The sequence below is a fragment of the Rhinolophus ferrumequinum genome, chromosome 16 (genome assembly GCF_004115265.2).
Source record: "Rhinolophus ferrumequinum isolate MPI-CBG mRhiFer1 chromosome 16, mRhiFer1_v1.p, whole genome shotgun sequence".
NCBI classification, from domain to species: domain Eukaryota; kingdom Metazoa; phylum Chordata; class Mammalia; order Chiroptera; family Rhinolophidae; genus Rhinolophus; species Rhinolophus ferrumequinum.
This window is the reverse complement of record NC_046299.1, coordinates 653,766-673,860: the sequence shown is the minus strand read 5'-3', so window position 1 is coordinate 673,860 and position 20,095 is coordinate 653,766. Positions and strand designations below refer to the sequence as shown.

The window sequence follows — 20,095 nt, the reverse complement described above, 5'->3', positions numbered from 1 at the left end:
AACCTGGTTGTAAGTTGGGCAGCGGCGCCCCTCGGCCTCGTCTCCCCGACGCTCACCCCGTACTCCGCACGTTGCTGCTGACGTGCTGCTGGTTTCTGAGGGCAGCTTGTGTCCTGGACGTGGAGTTTCATTTTAGCACCTGTGAGCTTGTGGGGACCATCTGCACTGTCCTCCTCCCGCTCGCTTGCTCGGGGCCCTGGGCGGCCTCGTCAATGAGCACGTCATCGCAGGTGGCCCCCCGAGCGCTCTGGCTTTACTTCCTCTCAGTCTTCTTTGTTTATAGACCCATCTGAGAAAGAAAACAGAGAGGACCAGTGTGAAGACTACAGCCTGAGATGACAAAGGATGGAGGATGGAAGGGGGGCAACTGAGGTGTGGGTTCCCTCGTGGCACAGAGGCAGCGGGACGAGGTGGGCCTGTGGGGACGCACGGGGGTCAGATGGGTGGCAGGGGCCACGTGAGGAGCCCCGCCTGCCAGCGCTGCCTGGCCCTCGGCTGTGGGTCCTGCACAGCTTGTTTGCTCTTCCAGCCCAAAGGTACCATGGAGGAGGCCGGCGGTGGTGGTGGAGGGCCTGGTGCTGGGGGAGCGAGCCCGGGCCACATGCTGAGATCAAGGCGTGCGAGTGTCCCAGGTCCCAGCCTGCTCTTCTGCCTCCTGCTCGGCTCCACACCTGCCGCTCAGAGCCCAGCGGGACTGGTTTCTGTTGAGAATTGGGGCTCACGGTTTGGTCTCAGCCCAATGGCCGCTGTCCACAAAGTGCCCGGAAGTGGATGATGTCAATTTTCATAGCAGTTAGTTCACAGTTAAACTTGCTTTGCTTCTTGGAATTTGATCCTGTCTGATGACGTGTTGTTATTTTAAATATATTATATTCTGGGGCAGCTGTTAGGGGAAAACGTTTATTTTGTTACAAACTCACCAAACCCTTCTTCCCAGTGGGTTCAGGTTCTGAGTACACGTCTTTGGAGGAGCCTTGGCCTAATCTGTAGGGACTTAAGTGGGCTTTTGCTTTTTCTTTAATGGAAAGGACGCCATTTCTGAGCCACCTTTTGGGGAAGACCTCTCTGGCTTTTTAGTTCATTTCCTCTTTCTCTCTCTTGTTGTGCCAGGTGTAGCTAAAGGAATGGTGTCGGAGGTGGACACGTGGACCTCCGGCCGCCATGCCACTTGTCATTGGGCAGAAGGCCGACTGTCACTTCCTTCTAAGGATGATTTCTAGCCTCAGTGGACTTCTGATCACACAGATGAGGCTTCCCTCCTGGGGAGCGGGACCGGTTTCCTGCAGGGACAATCAGGCCACTTGGGCAGGGTTTCCTGTGGAATTGTGCAGCGTTCCTCACGGACCCCAGAGGCCCCTGCAGGGCTAAGGACCCCAGGGCGTTTGCTTTAAATGACTTATGTTGGACCTGTTAAGCAAGTGCCTGAGGAAAATGAGTTTGTGCGCTTGTGCAGGTCCCAAGGTCACTGGTCTTTGAATGCAGGTGCTCCCAGCACCAGGTAGCCTCTCAGCTCGGGCGCTGCCTGCATGTCCCCCCTCCAGACCCAAGGAGACCTCCTGACAGTGGTCATGTGCTCCCACGACACCTCAGCTCCGTGTGGCCAGTCAGCAGCGGCTTCTTTCCCCTCCGGCAGGTCCCAGAGGCCAAGGGACCATACAATGGGGTTCCTGGTCCCCCAATCCTGAGCCCCCGGGGAAGTGTGTCCTTGGGCCTGTCAGCTGCAGAAGGTGATCCTGCCGGAGTGGCCCTGCCCCTGCCCAGCCCTGCCACCTGAGCCCACCGGCCCCTGGGAGGGGGGCGCTCCCTTCTGCACTGCCCGGGCTTCCAGCACCTTCTTCCCCTGCAGTGCTCTCGCAGTAAGTGGGGGCTTCCTTAGGAAGTTCCTTCAGAAACTTCAGGTTTTAACTACACACCTGCAGTCAGTCGGGATGTGTCTGAGCACCTGCTGTGCTCCCTGCCTGCAAGGCTGAGACAGGGGGGCCTGGGAGGTTCTGCACAAACTGTTGTCTCCCGGCTGGGGGAGGACAGACCAGAGATGGGTGTAGTTTCTGGCCCTCCAGGCGTGTGCATGCGTGTGCGTGTGCGTGCGTGCATGTGTGTGTGTGTGTGCGTGTGTGGTGTTTGGGAGGTCCAGGGTGACACTCAGCCCCCACCCCACGTCTGGCTGCCCGCAGCCTCCACCCACTGGAAGACCACGTGGGGATGGGTGCGCCGTGGGGGATGCGGGCACGTTGCCGTCGAAGCAGTTTTCACGGAGACTCAGAGTCCTGATAGCACATCTCATGGATTCTGAGACGTGCATTTCTATCATATGTCATGGAGTCTGAGATGAACATTTTTTTCTTATTTCATGGATTCTACGGAGTGCATTCTTCACATTTTTAGTATCTCTGAATTGAGAAGAGCCCTCAATGTTCCAAAACTCATGGGGTGGCTGACATAAGTGGCGTTTGGAATAGTGAAACGTGATTGTCATGGCTGAGAAGCTGTGCTGTTGTCGAGAGAACCTCCCAGGCGAGTTGTGTTCTCGTGTGGTCTGGATCTCTCCTGGGAAGAGGGTGACCCTGTCCCTGCTGGGAGCTGGGCTGGAGGGGCGGTATGTCCTGGGACCCGGTAGGAGCAGCTGGTGTCTGAGTCCCACCCTGCTGCTCTCGGAGCCAGATTCCTTCTGGAAAGGGTCCTGTCCACGGCCCAGAGCAGGGTGGTGTGGGGTAAAGTGGGCAGCAGCGTGGGCACGCGGGGCCTGCGGGGTGGGGAGACGGTGCTGCTGGAGCTGGCGTGGGGACACAGCGGTGGAGAACTGGGATGCCTGGGAAGCGTGCGGGGCCCGCCCTGAGGGGCTCTAGGAGGGACGGTCACTCAGATTGTTGACCAGTGTGGGCAGGATGCGCCACCAGGACCAGTGCCAGGCTGGCCAGGCTGTCACACCTGGGTGACCACTTGGGTTCGGTGGGGGCAGTTTCTGGAGCTTGGAGAGCGGAGTTCTCTGCCCAGGGCTGTGGCCACACCCTGGCCGCCCCGCCCTGCAGGTGGGGCTGGCCAATGTCCACGGCACAGGCCACCTCCCGGGGGCTGCGGAGCAGAGTGGGGTGGGGAGGCCCTTAGAAAGCAAATTGCAGACATTGTGGGGCTCACAGAGTCAGGCACCCCACAGAGGGGACATTTTCCACCTGCACACGTGGGGTCCTCACTCGGGCCATTTGTCCCTGATGCACAGATACCCGCGTAGAGTTTATAGTCACGTTGACCCAATCGCCTCCCACGGCCTTGATGGTGCTTCCTTCTCCTCTTTTTCTAGCATGTGCTGATGGGCCCACATGTCCGTCTGGGGGGGATGTCTTCATTCTGTCAGTTTAGCCGCCCTTCTGCCTGACCTTGACACTGTAGGAGTCTAGACCACTGGCCCTACTCTGCGTCTTTCTTCCTGTTCATTTTGGGCAAAACACCCATGTGAGCGTGGATGTCCCTGGCCTCCCCTGGGGGGCCCACTGCCCGCTCTCACCTGGAGAGGAGGCAGATGGCGTCTCACACCTGGAAGGTCATTCGCACATCTTTCCTGATGCCTCTGTAGGCCTTTTGCCCATTTTTCTATCACATATTTTGTTGTTTTACCTTGACTTTGAAGAGTTCATCAAATATTAGGAAGATTAACTCTTTATGTGTGATTTATGTTACAAATATTTCCTATCAGTTTGACATTTGTCTTTTGATTTTGCTTATGGTTTTTTGCCATGCATAAGTTGTTGTTTTTTTGTTTGTGTGTTGTTGTTTTTTAAAATAGTAGTTGAACGTATTATTCTTTTTAGAAATGGTGTTTGGATTTTGAGTCAGAGTTTATTTTTCTCACATGAACTTTAGCATCAACTATCTGGGTAGGGTGTGTCACTTATTGGTGGCGGTAGTGGGACAGTGCCATTTATACACCCACCTGGTGTATAAACGATGGTTTTATGGTGCTGAGTCATCTTCCCTGAGAACAAGAGCCTTTCCATTGATTCCAGTCTATTTTTGGTCTCTGCCAGCAATGGCTCAATGTCTTTCTCTTACAAAATTTCCACGTTTTAAAGTTTATCCCTAACTTTTATTTATTTTTTTCTGCTGCTGTTGTAAGTGGCATTTTCTCTCCCAACACATCTGACTGGTTGTTTGTATTAATAGTGGCTGATGGTTTTTGTATCTTGATTTTTCATTCTGCTACTTTTCATAAATTCTTTTATTGTTTGTTTCAGTTTGATGGCTCAGTCCCTGGGTTTTCAGATGTCCTGTCATGTCATTGTCGGATACGGGTCTTTCACTGCATCCTTTCCAGCTGTTACACCTCTAATTGTTTCCTCTTTTGGATTGAGTTCCCTAATACCCTCCATAGAAGTTGTGGTGTCCTGTCCTTAGTGGGTCTAGCTCTGGGGTGAGGAGTGAATGTGTGTGTGGTGTTAATAGTTCTGGTATTCAACGTTGCTGCTATTAAACAAGAAATATAACTTCACTCAAAAAGCTAAATTACAGAATTATGGCATAAACGGAAGGAACATTGAAGGATAAATATAAACCCAAATATATTTGAATAAAAAAAGACCATAGAAGCAGTAAATTAAGGAAACGTTAAGAGTTGTCTGTTTGAATACAGGAATAAATATCTGATAAGGCTAGTTATTGGGGGGTGGGAGGGCCAGGTATGGACCCCACGGCAGCTTTTAGGAATAAGGACTCTCCGTGTCACACACTGTTGTAGGACAGTGGGCTTACTATTCAGGCAAACGGAGTTAGATCCTTACCACAGACCTCACACCACAATAAAACCAAGAATGTTTAAAGTAATCCTTATTTTATTATACACACCATGCATATTCATGGTATTAGGAGGTGTGTTAATTTTCTGTGTTGTGTAGCAAATCACTACAACCTTACTGGTTTAAAACAAGCACTCACTTTTTGTCTCCTGCTTTTGTAGCTAGAACTTGGGCATACCCTAGCCGAGCCCTCTGCTCGGGGGGGCGGGGGGGCGCTCTGGGCTGCGGTCTCATCTGGGGACCGATGGGGAAGGATTTCCTCCCGAGCGCCCCCAGGTTGCTGGCAGAAGTCATCTGGGGGCCGTGAAATTCCCCGCAGCTTGTTCCTTCAGAGCTGAGGTGGCGGCGGGGGGAGTCCTCTGCTTCCAGTCTCTGACCTGTAGGCCCTCTGTTAAAAGGCCCACCTGCTGTGCAGTGAGCTCAGACCCCCCAGGATGTGCCCCTGTAGATAAGTGTGAGTGGAACTAACTTGGGAAATTGATGACATGCGCACAGTCCTTCACCTCTGCCATATAATGTCACCTGATCCTGAGAGTGACAGCTTGTCAAGGCCACGGGTCCCACCCACACGGGGGAGGGGCTCCTGCGGCAGGCACACCCTGGCGGGGCTCTGCGGGTACTTAGAGTTAGGCCTTCGGCGGGAAGTCCCTTCACTTCCTGGTTCATCAGACTTTTATCACAAATGACTGATGACTTTTATTGTAGAACTTTTCAGGGAATTTTTTAAACTTTTTTTTACTTCTCTATTGCTCTTCCTTCTTTATGTGGATCCAAAAAACTTTTTTTTTTTTTTAAGATTTTATTGGGGAAGGGGAACAGGACCCCATTGGGGAACAGTGTGCACTTCCAGGATTTCCCCCAAGCCAAGTTGTTGTCCTTTCAGTCTTAATTGTGGAGGGTGCCGTTCAGCTCCAGGTCCAGTTGCTGTTGTTAGTTGCAGGGGGTGCAGCCCACCATCCCTTGCGGGAGTCGAACCAGCAATGTTGTGGTTGAGAGCCCACTGGCCCATGTGGGAACCAAACCGGCAGCCTTCAGCGTTAGGAGCACGGAGCCCCAACCACCTGAGCCACATGGGCCGGCCCTGTAAATCCAAAATTTTGACCTATATAATTTTCCTTCTCCCAGAAGAACTATTAAAAATGTTACTTTTAGGGCAGGTCAACCAGTGATGAATTCCTTGGTTTTGTTTGTCTGACAGTCTTTATTTCTCCTTCACTTTTGAAAGATAATTTTGCCGGCTACATAATTCTCGGTTGGAGGGTTTTTTCTTTTTTCTTTCACCACTTGAAACGTTTGACTCTGCTCTCTTCCTGTGGCATAGTTTCTGTTGAGAGGTTTTCTCTGATTCCTGTGCTTGTTCCTCCTAGATTAGGTATTCTTTTTCCTTCTGTCAAGATGTTCTCTTTGTCTTTGGTTTTTCTGCAATTGGAATATTATACGCCTACGTGTAGACGTTTGATATTTACCCTGTTGGTGTTCTCTGAGTTTTCTGTGCTTGTTGTTTTGTGTTTGTCATTAATGCCGAAAATTGCTCCTCTGTTAGAACTCCGGTTGTTTCTTCTGCTCTTGTCGTTCTTCTTTTGGAATTCTCATCACATGTGTGTTTCATCTTTTCAAATTGTCTCACAGTTCTTGTATGTTCTGTAATTTTTCAGTGTTTTTCTCCTTGCTTTTCAGTTTTGTAGGTTTCTATCGACATCCCTTCAAGTTCACTAATTGTTCTCTTTGGCTGTGCCCAGGCCACTAATGAGCCTGTGAGAGGCATTCGTTGTTTTTGTTGTAGCTTTTTATTTCTGTTATTTCCCCTTGATTCCATTTTAGCGTTTCCGTCTCTCTGCTTATGTTACTCACCCATTCTTGCACGCTGTCCACTTTTCCCATTAGAGCTGCGTGTTAACCACAGTTATTTTAAATTCCCTTCCTGTGTCGTAACTGGGCCTGATGCAGCTGTTACATCATTGGACCGTTTTCCCCCCTGACCTTTGAGTTGCCTTGTTATCCTTTTGTAGAAAGCTGGACGTGTGTTGGGCGACAGGGACTGGTGTGGCCAGGCCTGTGTGTGAGGTTGTGTGTTCACCTGTGAGGGGCTGTTCCCTGTTTGTTGCTGGTGTGGTGTCAGGGACTTCCACCTTCCTCATTTTTGTCTTTGGGGGTTCCCCAAGAACTCCATAGTGGTAATCCGTGTCTTGCCCCTCTTTTGGCTGGAATCCACTGTCAGACACTGCAGTCCTGTTGGTGTGGTGTGGTGTGAGGTGTGGGGAGAGGGAGTTTTTGTGATCTTATGAGCACATCTCAGCGTGGGGGTGGGCCTGTGTCCGGGGCTGTGACCACTCCTCCCCCATTCCTCAGGTGAGAAAGGAAGGTCAGTTGGGGGGATGCCCTTTCCACAGGGGGTCTAAGGCCCCAGGGGAGTCTCCTCCCCTGCATAGTAGGTGTTTGTTATGGAGAAGGCTCTGGGTGATGTCGCAGTGGCCACCCTCCCACCCCTCCACCTGCCACAGCCAGCTGGGGATCTTTCTCTGAGCTTCGTGGTGGGTACCTGGAAGCTAAAACCTACAAAGATGTGGGGCCTTCCTTAAAATCGTGGTCCCATGGAGTTTCTTGCTCTCACACTCTGCACCCAGCTTTCAGCAGCTCATCAAAGTGACCGTTTATATCATCTCACTAGGCTGTGGGCCCGGCAGCTTCTTGGCTGGGCAAGCAGGCCTTGGCTAGGACTCCACTCATTTGTGTCTCCAGGTTCTGCTGGTGGTTTGCCAGCCACGTCAGCTCTCTGATGGGTCCGAGAAGAGTCATTGTAAGGATGGGAGTGAGGACTGGCTGGCTCCTTCTACGCATGAGCTGCAGCTGGAAGTCTAGTGAACTGGAAGGAGAGTCGTGTGGTTCTTGTTAGTGTGGTCAGTGACCAGTGGCTTTCCGGCCGTGGAGCCGCCCGTCCGGTTATGATGTGTGCGTCTGCAGTGTGCGTCTGCCTCCTGTCATTTGGGTATTTGCAAGACAAGCACAGCGGCATTGGTCTGAAGTCTCTCCGTTTCCATGTATGTTGTCTCGACCATGTTAGTCGATCAACATTGCATTTGTTACCTAAATGGGACTTTGAAGTTTTCCTTTTTTCTATAATCTGGAGCTGTGCTGTGTAGTAATGTAGCCACACACTATATGTGGTTGTGTAAACTTAAACTCAAATTAAATAAAACAGAAAATTCAATTATTTAGTCACACTGGCCACATTTCAAGCACAAATTCGGCTATTGCACATGTAGAAAATTTCTGTCATCACTGAAAGTTCTATTGGACACTGCTGAGCTAGAGTCAGAGAAGCGTCCTGCGTTGCTGGCCGTGTTCTGTCGTCCACACTGTCCAGTCAAGAGGCCACAGGAGGCCTCTGAGCCGCTGTGTTGTGTGGTGTGTATGTGTGTGTCTGAATTGTCGGCCTTTTCCTGGCTCATTCACAGCAGCTTTTTATGCAAATGAGCCCAACAGCTTTCCTGTGAGCTGCAGGTAGTTTTCCGTCTGTCACTGCCTTTTATTGTGGCTTATAGTGACGAGGGGTTCCCTAAAATGCTGCTCAGGTGTTCTGAGAGCTTTCGTTGTTCTGAGAGCTTTCGTGGTTTTTCTGTTCCTCAAGCCTAGATCAAGAGTTCACAATGCGAAAGTCATGATGGGAATTACAATTTCTTCATTAAAAATGAAGAAAAGAAAAGAAGAAGGCCTGGTGTTTTTCTCGCTCTCCTTGTCCTGCCCTGTGAGCTGCCGAGAGGGCTCAAAGCAGCGCACGGCTCCCGCGTCTGTGCCGGGCCGGGTCTCCATGCCGGGCGGCCTTACGGCCCTCGCGGGCCGGCGCTGTGGGCCCCGGTGAGGAAGCGGAGGGCTGGGGCGGCCATTTCCGCACGGTCCCCTCTGGTCCCCTCTGCAGACCTTGTGCTGGTCTGGCCCTTGCCGTTAGGGGCTTGTGTGTGGGCGTGACGTTTGTGTCCCATCCCTCTCTCGTAAGGAATGAACTGCTTCCACGCTAGTATGCGCTTCGCACGCATCATTTTAATGGCGAAGTCGTTACCTTTTAACCATTTGCAAATGCACAATTCAGTGGCACTGCACGTAGGCTCAGTGTCGTGTGGCCGTCACCGCCATCTGCACCCAGAGCTTTCTTACTGTGTCGTGAATTCATTTTTGCTGCCTCCCTGTTGTTTCCTCTGTGGACACGCTGTGTAACCTCCTTTATGGGTAAGCCTTCTGTGATCTTCTGGAGCGTTCTAGCTGTCATTCTCTTGTAAATGGTGTTATTACAAACCTCTGTGTGGAGCAGTTTTGCTGTTTAGAATTACTGTTTTTAGGATTGACTTCCAGAAAAAGAACTGCACATTTCAAAGGGGCATTTTTAATGCCACACTCGTGTTTTGACAGTTTCTGTATATCCTGCAAGATAGCGAGAGCAGATTTAGGGGGCGTGAGAGGCAGGAGAGGGACGCGCTCTCCGTGATGCCGGTGGCCCCACGTGCAAAGCCCAGCACGGCCCCAGCTTGGGGCTGAGCTGAGCTTTTCTCTGAGATGCAGCTTGTGTTTTTCTTTTACTCTCACTTCAGTGGCTTTACACATAACTCTGTGTTAACCAAACATGGCTGTCGCCCCGGGGAGGTGGCCTCCACGTGGCCTCGGGCCTGGCCCAGAGCCCTCCTGGGGGCACGGCCACCACAGTGTCATGTCATGTCAGTCACCCGAAGTGGACCAGCCTGGGCGGGGCCTCCGCGAAAGGCTGTTGTGGACGGCAGGTCTCATTTTATAAAACCTTCTGGGAATTGTGCATTTCTAAACATCATTTTGGGTTTTGGCCTTGGCAGAAGAGCAGGCCTAAGAGTGTGGTGTGCGTGTATGTGACTGAATATGGGTGTGTCTGACTGAGTGTGTGTGTACGCACATGTGTGTGAGCGTGTGTGTGCACATGTGTGTGTGCATGTCTGTGTGTGTACGTGTGTGTGCACATGTGTGTGCGTGTGCGTGTACACATGCTTGTGTCTCATGTGTAAGGGTCTGTCTTCTAGAACTTTGCAGCTATATAGGTGACAAAGCTCTGGAGTGCTTCTCACTGTTTCCATTGTTGCCTTCCCTTTTCTCCCAGCGTGTTCGTGTGTGGTTCTGGGGTATGGGCTCGTGCAGAACAGGGCCTGGGGTCACACCTGCTCCTCTGCAGAGCGGGGCTTTGGGAGCCCTGATCCCCTCACGGAGGACAGTGCTTTGTTGCTAAACTCCTTATATATGGTGGGATAAGAGTTGAGGCAAATGTTAGACTATCAAGCTGGAAAATCAATGGTGATTTTCAAGAAATTGTTTTTCCATACACCTTCTGGAAAGCATTAGGTAAGTTAAACAAGAGAGTTATATTTTATATGCAGAGTTTTAAAAGCTTATATCCACATGTGCAGTTATGCTGGCAGTGTCGACCACATTCTTCTTGCCAGGGTTTTGTCCCTTTGCCATGTGTGTGGGGTCGTGGCTCGTGCAGTGCTGCTGGGCCGCGCTGTGCAGGGTTTTCTCCCATCGGGTTGGCCTGTGGGACTGCCCCTTCTTATCACTGGAACTTTCATTGTTTTCATGTTTTGATAGAACGAGAGTACAGGACAGTGATGTCCATGGAACAAGTCTGTGGCCCGGGTGCTATCCCTGGGGTTCCCAGTGTCCCTGGCTCAGGGGCTGAGATCAGCGGGGTGGCGGAAGGCGGGGGCGGGACGTGCACAGCTCAGGGGTTTATAGTGTCTTCACCGGCTTGTGCAACGTCACCACAGTCAATTCTAGAACATTTTCATCACCTCACAGGGGGCCGTGTGCTCGTAAGCGGACACTCCCACCCTCAACCCTCCCCTGGCAAAGCCTGTTCCTGCCCTGACGGACTCGCCTGTTCTGAACACCCCTGAAACCGAGCCATGCATTTCATGCCCTTCTGTGTCTTTCTCTCCGCAAGTCTCAGGCTTGTCTGTTGCAGCGAGTGCCAGCACGTCGCTCCTGTGGATGGCTGAGTGACATCTGTGCTGTGGACAGGCCACATTTTGTGGCCACCCATCTGGACCCGGCGTTGGGGCTGTTCTGCCGTTGGGCACGTTGTGAACTGCTGTGAACATTGTATCGTGTTCCTGTGTGAACACAGGTGTTCATTCTCTGGGGCATACACCTACGAGTGGCACTGCTGGGTCAAACCTCGTGTTTGACATTTAAGGACCTGCCAGACTGTCTGCAGCAGCCATACCGCCAGCGTGTCGGCCAGCGCTGGCATTCCGGGTCCCTCTGTGATGTCAGCTGTGGCGGCGGCTGCACTGGTGCCTCTGTGGTGTGGACCTGCCTTTCCCTCATGGCCGATGTGCTCAGCATCTTGCCACGTGCTTGTTGGTCATTCTGCTCAGCCCTCTGTCTACTTCTAACTGGTCGTCATCTTTCTGTGGCCTGCTGTTCTCTGCTCACCTGTGACAGAGACACTGGGAGGTGGGAATGCAGTGTCCTCCTCATGTGTGGCAAGAGGGCTCAGGGACTGCTGAGTGGGGGCTGCTCAGGGACTACTGAGCCCCCTCCACCCCACCTGGACCCCGCCACCATCTTTGCCGGGTGGGTGGGTCTCCCTTGGCCCTCCCTTCTACGGTCTGGAAGCTCTTGTTCCACAGCTGTTTGTTTTCTTCTGTTATTAATTTACGGTCCATTTTCTAAAGGTCAATCTTCCTGCTTTTCAGGACACTTAGAAAGGTTGGCAGAAGGTGCTGCCTGTGTGACTGGGCTTGTGACACGGTCGCATCTAGGTTGTGGGTGACAGTTTGGGATTGCTCCACGCCCACAGCCTCGGGGACTCTGCTGGGCCAGGGGCTTGAGGGCCAGGTGGGGCCTTACTCCGGGTGGGGGGCTGGGTGTTGTTTTGAATTGTGGCAAAATACACCTAATGGAGTCGTCACCTTCAGTGTGTAGAGTGTACGGCTCAGCAGTATTGAGCACATTTGCTCTGCTGTGCAACAGGTTTCTGGAACTTACCCATCGCACATCTGAAACTGCAGCCACGAACCTCTCAGACTTGCCAGGAAGGGGCCTCTGCCTGACTGTCCTCTTGTCCACCCCCAGGCTGTGGGGTTCCACGTCAGGTTCTGTTGGGCCACGTGCTTCCCTTGCTGGCAAGCCCAGTGGTCCAGGATCCCCCAGCAGGGACGCATAGGGAAAGGGGGTGTCCCGTTTCTCAGAGACTCGAGCATTCTGTGCCGGCTGGTCCCTGGAACGTGCAGAGGCTGGAGCCTGGCACTTGGTGCCGCTTATCTCCTCGGCTTCTGGAAGCCTGCCAGCTGTGGGCAGCCCCTCTGTGCCCACCAGGGGACGGGGTCAGGGCTGCGGGTCCCGTGTAGACGCCGGGCTCTGCGGGGCCTGCCCTCTGTCAGGCGAGGTTTGTCTCTGGGAAAACCTGCAGATGGGGTGTCCCCTGCCCCATGCACACCCCGGTCCCCAGAGAGGCCAGCAAACAGGTCTTCATACAGTAGCTTCTGCTTGTGGCTGTGTCAATGGTCTGACTGTCTTTTCTTTTTAATTTACAGCCAGAAAACCTACAGAAGAACTGGCTTCGGGAATTTTATCAGGTAAGAAATACTTGTGACAGCATGTTCCTTCCAAGGAACTGCTTATGCGAGAAGCATCTTACTTTCGTGGAAATCACACTTGTCTGCGTAGCCTGCCGGCTTCTGCTGGCCCAGCGCCCACGGTCACAGGCGTCACAGTTCCTCCTCAGGGCCCCTTTCACACCCCCTGCTTCTGGCCAGGATTCAGGGGACTAGGCAGCGGTCTCCGCATTATCGGAGGGGGGAGGCCACTGAAAGCTTGTGGGGACATTAAGCTGTAGCTTGAAGGTGGCGAGGCCACACAGAGGGGCCACCGTGGCGTCTGGGCAGACAGTGTGGGTGACGTGGCAGGATGAGGGGCCAGGTGTTGGCCCGTCTGCTGCACGGATGCTGACTGAGGCCTTGTCTGTGGCTGCTCTGGATGGAGGCTGGGGAACAGCTGTGAAAAGGCGGACAGAGGGCTCTGCTCCCGGAGCTCAGCTCTGCGGGGAAACGGGTGAGTGGCACAGCCAAGGACGGCTCAGGTGCCCTGTTTCCCCGAAAATGAGACCCAGCCGGACCATCAGCTCTAATGAGTCTTTTGGAGCAAAAATTAATATAAAAGACTCGGTATTATATTATACCTGGTATTATATTATATCTGGTATTATGTTATATTATATTGTATTATACTATATCAGGTATTATATTATATCTGTTATTATATTATACTATATTATCCAAGATCCAGTCTTATTTTAATATAAGACTGGGTCTTATATTAAGTTTTGTTCCAAAAGACGCATTAGAGTTGATGGTCCAGCTAGGTCTTATTTTTGGGGAAACACGGTATTTCCGTGACAGGACAGACGAGCAGGGCAGCCTCGTGGGTCCTCGGTGGAACGTGGGCACAGCTGTGCGTGCTGGGCCCTGGCAGGATGTTGGAGAGGCCACTCTGAAGAGAGGTCACTCACACTCTGAACGTCCAGCTGGGACTGGGCGGCCAGGAGGTGAGTGTGGCCGCAGCCCAGAGCGCCGACGCACAGGCGGCTGACAGGGACCAGGGCTGGTTGGGTTCTGCGGTCACCACTGGGCGTTGAGGGGCGGCCAGGGCAGAGCCGTCCACGTCCCACGAGATGCTCAGGGCCCAGTGACAGGGTGGTGGCAGGTCTTACTCCCTTTCTGGAGGTGACAGCGGGGACTCAGAGGGAAGAGACTCGGGAGAGGCCCTCTCGTGCCTCACTGTCCAGTGAGGTGTGTCCCTCTGTGGTGTTTCCTGTCTGACCTGTGTTGTCTGCCAGGCATCATGCTTGGTTCTTGGTGAGGACGGAAGGCAGTCCTGGAAAGCCGCCGAGGCCCAGGAGGAAGGGGCCTCAGGAAAAGTTCTGGAAGGGCTGGTAAGAGGCTGCCTGAGGGAGGGTCTCTGGTAGGGAGTAGGTCTTGTGTACCCGTCAGCTGGCATGTTTCTGAACCCTTCCTTCCCTGCCCAAGTAGAAGTGGGACATCGGGGGTCCCTGGCTGAAGCCCGGGCCTGGCAGAGCTGCTGCCAGTGTCAGCTCCTCGGGAAGCCAACCTGCTGGGGGAAGAGCAAGGTCCCCTTGGTGGCCAGGTGCTCACCTCGGGACTGCATGGCTCCCAGGACTCCCTGTGCCCGGGGCTCCCTGGGCCTGGAGTAGTTTGGGTGAGAACAGCTGCCTTGTTACGTGCAGCGTTCGTTCCTTTGTCTGTATGATTTTCACAGGTGGGCCTGAGAGGTACGTGTGTAGCAATCTGAGATTGTTGGGGTGCCCCCAGGAAGGGTGAGCGGCAGCGGGCCTGGCTCCAGGCTGGGGGGGTTTCTGGCGCTGAGGGCCCGAGGAGGTGTGGGGGCCACCCTCAGGGAGGGGCCTGAGAGCAGCCGTGGGGAGTCGTGGCCATGCCACACTGCCACTGTGCTCTGTGGAGTCGTCACAATCTGACTGTGCATCCTGCACGTGCTGCTTATGTATTTATTTATGTATCTCACACAAAATGCAAGCTCCACTCTGCCACTGACTGGCTGTGGGTGTCCCCTAAATTCCTATGTCGAAGACTGACCCCCAGTGTGATGGTATTTCAGGGGGCCCTTTTGGAGGTCATTAGGGTTAGATGAAGTCATGTGGGTGGGGTCCCTGAATGGGGTTAGTGCCTTTGTGAGAAGAGGAGGACACCTCAGCTTGGGAGGTGCCAGGTGTTGGGGGGCCAGTGGTGAATGCGCCAGACACCCCTACCCTTGGGGGCCTCCACTGCATTGTGGAGAGAGAGCCGGGACACCCCAGGGTGGCCCAGGGAAGGAAATGAACCACCTGGGGGCTGGGGTGCTCAGGAGGCTCTCGCGGAGACAGCACAGGGACCCAGAGCTCAGGCAGGAGCAGCCGTTGTGCCTCCGTCGGTCGGGTCCGACCCTAGTTCAACCTGGGGGCAAAGGGCTGGGTTTAGCGTTTCCCGTGTACACAGCTCAGCCTGCAGTGAGCTGTGGGGCACAGGGACCTGTGCTGCCTGGCGCGGTGTCCTGACCACCTCGGAATGTGTCTGGCGTATCGTCTGTGCTGGGCAACTCCTTGCTGAACTGTACGCAGGAAGTTGCCCAAAGCAGGGAAGTGTAGGTAAGCCCCTGCCTCTCGTGTGGTGTCCACACCCGATGTCCAAACGCTGTGTGACGGCAGTTGGGTAACCTTCCTTAGCCGGGCACAGATAAGTGTGTTTTTACAGCCTGCTCTTTTTTGAGGTGAACTGGGAAATCTTCCTATATAAATTAATACACATTGTCCATTTTAATGGCTTCGGAGTATTTCATTACGTAGATAGGTCATCTTTTAAATTAGTTTAAGTCATGTTTCTGTTGCTGGGCCTTAGGTTGTTTAAGTTTATAACAACACTACATATAAATTTAGAAACATACAGTTTTAGCTCACATACAAATATAAAGTGAAAAAGTATTGAAGTTTTTTTATTGCGGTAATAAATATTTATTATTTATCAACAAGAGGACCAGTAAGATGTTCGAAGTGGCTCAAATAGACACATACGCCCGTCAGTGGTGCTGAAATGAATTTGCTTAACAGAAGCAGACTGGGCCCCAGTCCATGCCCGCCCCAGACGCTCCTGAGGTCGAGAATCATTTCTGTTGCCATCGGTTTTTAGGACTCACAGAATCGTAGAGTAGCTCAGAGATAACTAAAGGGAGAGACAGCCCAACAGGTGAGCCGACCGAACAGGACGCTTGACCCCCTTTTTCCCATTTCAAAGTCTCTCACAATTTTTCCTGAGAGTTTTAAAAATACTGATGAGCAAATGTGCTTTGACTAACTTGAAGCAACAGGTAGCCAACTTTCTTTCCTGCCTTAAAGACATTAAAACCAGAAAACATACGAAACTGGTTTTCCAACACCAGACACTAGGCAGCACCGTCCAGGCGGCAGGTCGGCTGGTTGTAGCAAGTGGCCGGAAGGAAAAACTCAACGATTTTATTGTTTGTATCCAGTCAACAACAATTACCAGGTGGCAAAGAAGCAGGGAAATAGGACCCGTAATGAGGACAGAAACCGACTGTGGTTGCCCCGAGGTTTATCTGTTTGTACAACCTGAGAGAGCCTGCTTTTGGTTTCATTGATTGTGGTGGTTGTTTTTCTTTTTCTTTCACTGATTTCTGCTCTTTATTTTCTCCTTTCCTTTGATTACTTTGGTTCAATTTTCTCTTCTATATCTGATTTCTGAAGGTAGGAGACAAAAATGACCAATTTCAGAAATTTGACATGGGGCATTATCACTGAAAATCCTGCAACATTAAAAACATAATAAGGGTGATAGCATGAAGTATTGGATGTCAACAAATTTGAAAATTTAAATTTGAAAGGAACATATTTTTTGGAAAGACAAAGAATCAGAGCTTAGTCATGAAGAAATAAATGGGCTCAATAGCCATCTATCGAGTTAAAATTTTGCTGAACAGTTTCCTACAGAAAACTCTACAGGACTGGATGTTTTTCCTGGTGAATTCTGGCAAATGTTTAAGCAAGAAACTAACAGTTCTACAGAAACTTTTCAAGAAGCTCGAAGCCTGAGTGGTGCCCCCACCTTGTCCTGTGGAGCAGTGAGCCTCGCAGGCAGACAGAGCCACCTGGTGAAAGCATGGGCTGGTCTCCCTCGGGGAACAAACGCACGATTTCATTAGACTTTAGCGAATCAAGTATATAAAACTATAGACATAGTACAGAGGATGCCAAAACAAAAGTATACACATTTTAAGAAAGGAAAACTGTATTAAAATTGTAATAATATATACCGGTAACAAAAGATGAATACAAGTCACGTTTGACTTCTGCAATTACAAGAGGTGCTCAAAGTGGTTGCCATCAGTGTTCAGACACTTCTGATGACGGCGAACGCCTGCTCGGGCAACGTTGGCCAAAGTGTCCACTTGTATCGCTGCTCATGCCATTCCAATTTTTTCCCGAAGTACCATGTGTCTCAGACTTCGCACGACTGGGTGCAGTTGTTAGGCGTGTTGGAGGTTCTGTTGCACACTCAGGCCTCCATTGTTGTCGTACTTCCACAACGTTCTCGCAATTCAAATATCACTTCAAAATGGTCTCACGCTCCTCAAATGACAACCGTGCTTCTGCCATTTCCTTTGACTGTCCTGCCCGTCGCTTGGTGACGCCAGCATTCATTTGATTAATGCCGTCTTTTGAGCGAATGTCACACTACACATTGCTACCATAATTCAATTCCTCCTTTGAAAAGTAATACATAGATAACGTCTCTTAAAATGTACATACATTTTTTTGGCATCCCTGGTACATAACTAAATGTGATACACACACAGTTTATAATGCACAATGTATCACAAGTTAACACGTCACCACCAAGGAATGCCAGCTGGCTTCACGTTCAGGCCACCCAGGCCCCTTGTCTTTCTTCACTCTGGCCCTGCCGTGCCCCCCGCGGTCCTGGGTCCAGGTGCGCCTGACTCCCCAGGTTTTCGTTTCAAGCCTGGGCCTCTCCTTCCCTCCCAGACCCATGGTCCCAGCTGCCAGCCTGCTCTGGTGGCTCTTGGGCCCTTCAGACTGAGCTGCTGTGTCCTCTGCCCCCCCAGCGTCACCGCCCAGCGAGCAGCTCCGAGCTCAGCTGCAGTCACGGGTCGTGCTGGACCTTCCCTGTCTCTCCCGTTGCCCATCCGTCGTGTCAGCAGGTGCTGTCTCTACTGCCACCCTGTCCAGGACTCTGTCCTCTGTCCCTGGCTGGCGGCAGTGGCTTCCTTCCTGCCTCCTCCCCACCCTGCAGCCTGCACGGGGCCTTCCAGGTCCTGTGTGAGCTCACTGCCCCGCACCCCAGGGTCTGGACTTCCCATGCGTTGGAGAAATAGCTTACAATGTAAAATTCATTGTAAACACCACAGATAGTTACTTCTGATTCACATAAAAAACACTGGGCTGCAGGGCTCTATGCCTTCTGTCCTGTTTCCTTCAGTCACGGTCACAGTGTTTGCCAGAGTCAATGGCAGCTGCTGTTCCGGGGGAGGGGGGACAGGTTTGCTGCTGGAGACTTGGCCCCTCATCCCTTGTAACCACAGGAGCAGCCCTGTGACGCTGCGACTCTGGGATCCATTTCACAGATGAGAAAGTAGAGGTTTGAAACATTTCCGAGAGCTGCCCAGCTAGACTGCCAAGTAGTGCCAGTCACAGGATGGGAGTCCCTGATGGCAAAGACTGTGCTGGTGGCCGAGCAGGGGGACACAGCTGTGGGCAGGGACCCGCCGGGCTGTCCGGCGGGAGCTGCTGATCACACTGGATGGCAAGTTGGTCGGTGGAGGGAGGCGTCAGGTGGCACAAGAGGGACCGGCGACAGGGAGTCCGGTCGGCAGTGTCGGCAGGGCAGGTTTGCCTCCCTGGGCTGGGCAGACGCAGGCGTCCTGCATGGGCCGTGGGCCCCGCCAGTGACTGAGGGCAGGCACCTGCTGCGGGGACTGGAAGGCGCAGATCTGGACACTTGAGGAGGAAGGACTTTCTCTGGGCCAGCAGGCGGCGTGGCACCCCAGGCCCTAGAGAAGAGGGGACGGGTGCAGGTGCCGTGGGCTCTAGTGGCCGGTTTGGCTGCACAGTGATACTCCTAGGGGCTCTTGGAGGCCCAGGCAGGACGAGGGGACAGCGTGTACCAGCGCCTGCGGCTATAGGTGGCCATCGCTGGGGCCAGGGCTCTGGAACCTGCTGACGCGGGGTTTCAGGGTGGGCCCTTGCGGGGGGCTAGGAAGGGTGGGAGGGGCCGTGATGGAGAAGAGATGCTCACCAGGGCCTGGGAGGGGCAGGACAGCGGCTGTGGGGGAGCCACTGCGATGGAGGCAGAGGGCGGCGGGTTTCCCTGGATGGACCCTCTATGCTGCGTGGTCACAGGCTCCACGCAGGGGAAGCAGGGCTGGTGGAAGTCTGCACGGGGAGTGGCTTCGGGGAGGAGCTTTCCAGACAGGCTTCTGCAGCGTCTTGCACTGTGACCCAAGGCTGTAGCCACTGCTGGTCCCTGCAGCCATTAACGAGCCGGGAGATCACATGTGAAGTGGTGGGGAGACCCCGTGAGATCCTGCTCCCACCTCAGGAGGGGTCATGCTTTCAAGTTAAACTCTGTCAGTTCACAGAGAGCTCTGAGGTCCCAAAGCACGAGGTTTTGTGAGGAGTGAACCAAGCTCCACGGTAAGAGGAACAGCCAGGGCCGGGGTGAACTACAGTCCCCTCCCCAGGGAACAGCCCACGGGTGTGGCCAGGACCACTAAGAAAACCGCAGCCCCGTGCTCGGGTGGATGGCAGTGGACGATAGCCACACTTGCCCAGCACGTGGGCTGGGAGCTGCCTGGTGCTCAGGTGGCCACGCCGTCTGCTGGGGAGGGCGTCTGGTCAGGGCTTCCTGCCAGGGGCTGGGGCGCACGCAGCCCTGGAGGGAGGGGGCAGCCTGGGCCTCCACAGCCCCCGCCCACCCAGGCCAAGGGTGGGCGGGCATCTCCAGAGCAGGGTGTCTTCAAAGCACAATTGGTAAATAGCAGCAATCTTTTCCTCTCAAGAAATTCTTTTGTCCCTTTTCTGCCCCTTATCTTGGGTATCAGGCTTCCACTCAGTTGTTTGTAGGATGTAATTCCTTTTTAGGTCACTCAGATACGCCTCTTTGCAGAAGGCCTAACAAGGCCTGGCTGTTCTATTTTTAGCGCTGACTCCTGGCCAGGGAGGAGCGGGGAGGGGACCGTGGCCGGGCAGGGCTGTGTGCTGGTTTCCTGGGAACCCCGAGTTGCCTTTTTGCCCAGCCACGCCACCTGCCCGGTGTCAGGAAGGGAGCTGCTTTTTGTTTGGCTGGTTGCTCTGTATTTTCTTTGTGAATTCCCTGTGTTCTTTCTTGCCAAAACCTGTAATTTACTCTTTTCTAAAATGTTTGTCTTTAGCCTCCTTCCTACGAAAGAACCACGTATTCTTATCAGTTGCCTGTTTTTCACACTAAAGTTAGAAGCAGCTCCTTTTCGTGTGGATTTTTGATCAAGCACATGTGCAGCTTTGGGCAGCGACTCGCCTCTGGTCTCTGGGGAGGGTGGCCAGCGTCACTGCCAGGCGGGGTGTGAGCACCTTGGGGGGCGAGGCCACCTGCCTGGGCCTGTGCCGAGTTCTTGCTTTGCCGTGATGTGTTTCCCAGCCGCCGGCTGAGACAGGCTCCCTGAGCCACACCGGGAAAGGCTTTTCCTGCCCGTCCTGGACGTGCCAT

General features: G+C 53.0%; 1 protein-coding gene across 2 annotated transcripts in view; it reads left to right on the top strand.

Annotated features, from left to right (window-relative positions):
* Positions 1-20,095, top strand: part of INPP5A (inositol polyphosphate-5-phosphatase A) — a 163,029-nt gene that overhangs the window by 31,456 nt on the left and 111,478 nt on the right. For both annotated transcript variants that reach the window (XM_033130170.1, XM_033130172.1), the window contains exon 2: positions 12,341-12,382. In XM_033130170.1, the coding sequence (XP_032986061.1) occupies positions 12,341-12,382 (42 nt within the window). The remainder of the gene's footprint in view (positions 1-12,340; positions 12,383-20,095) is intronic.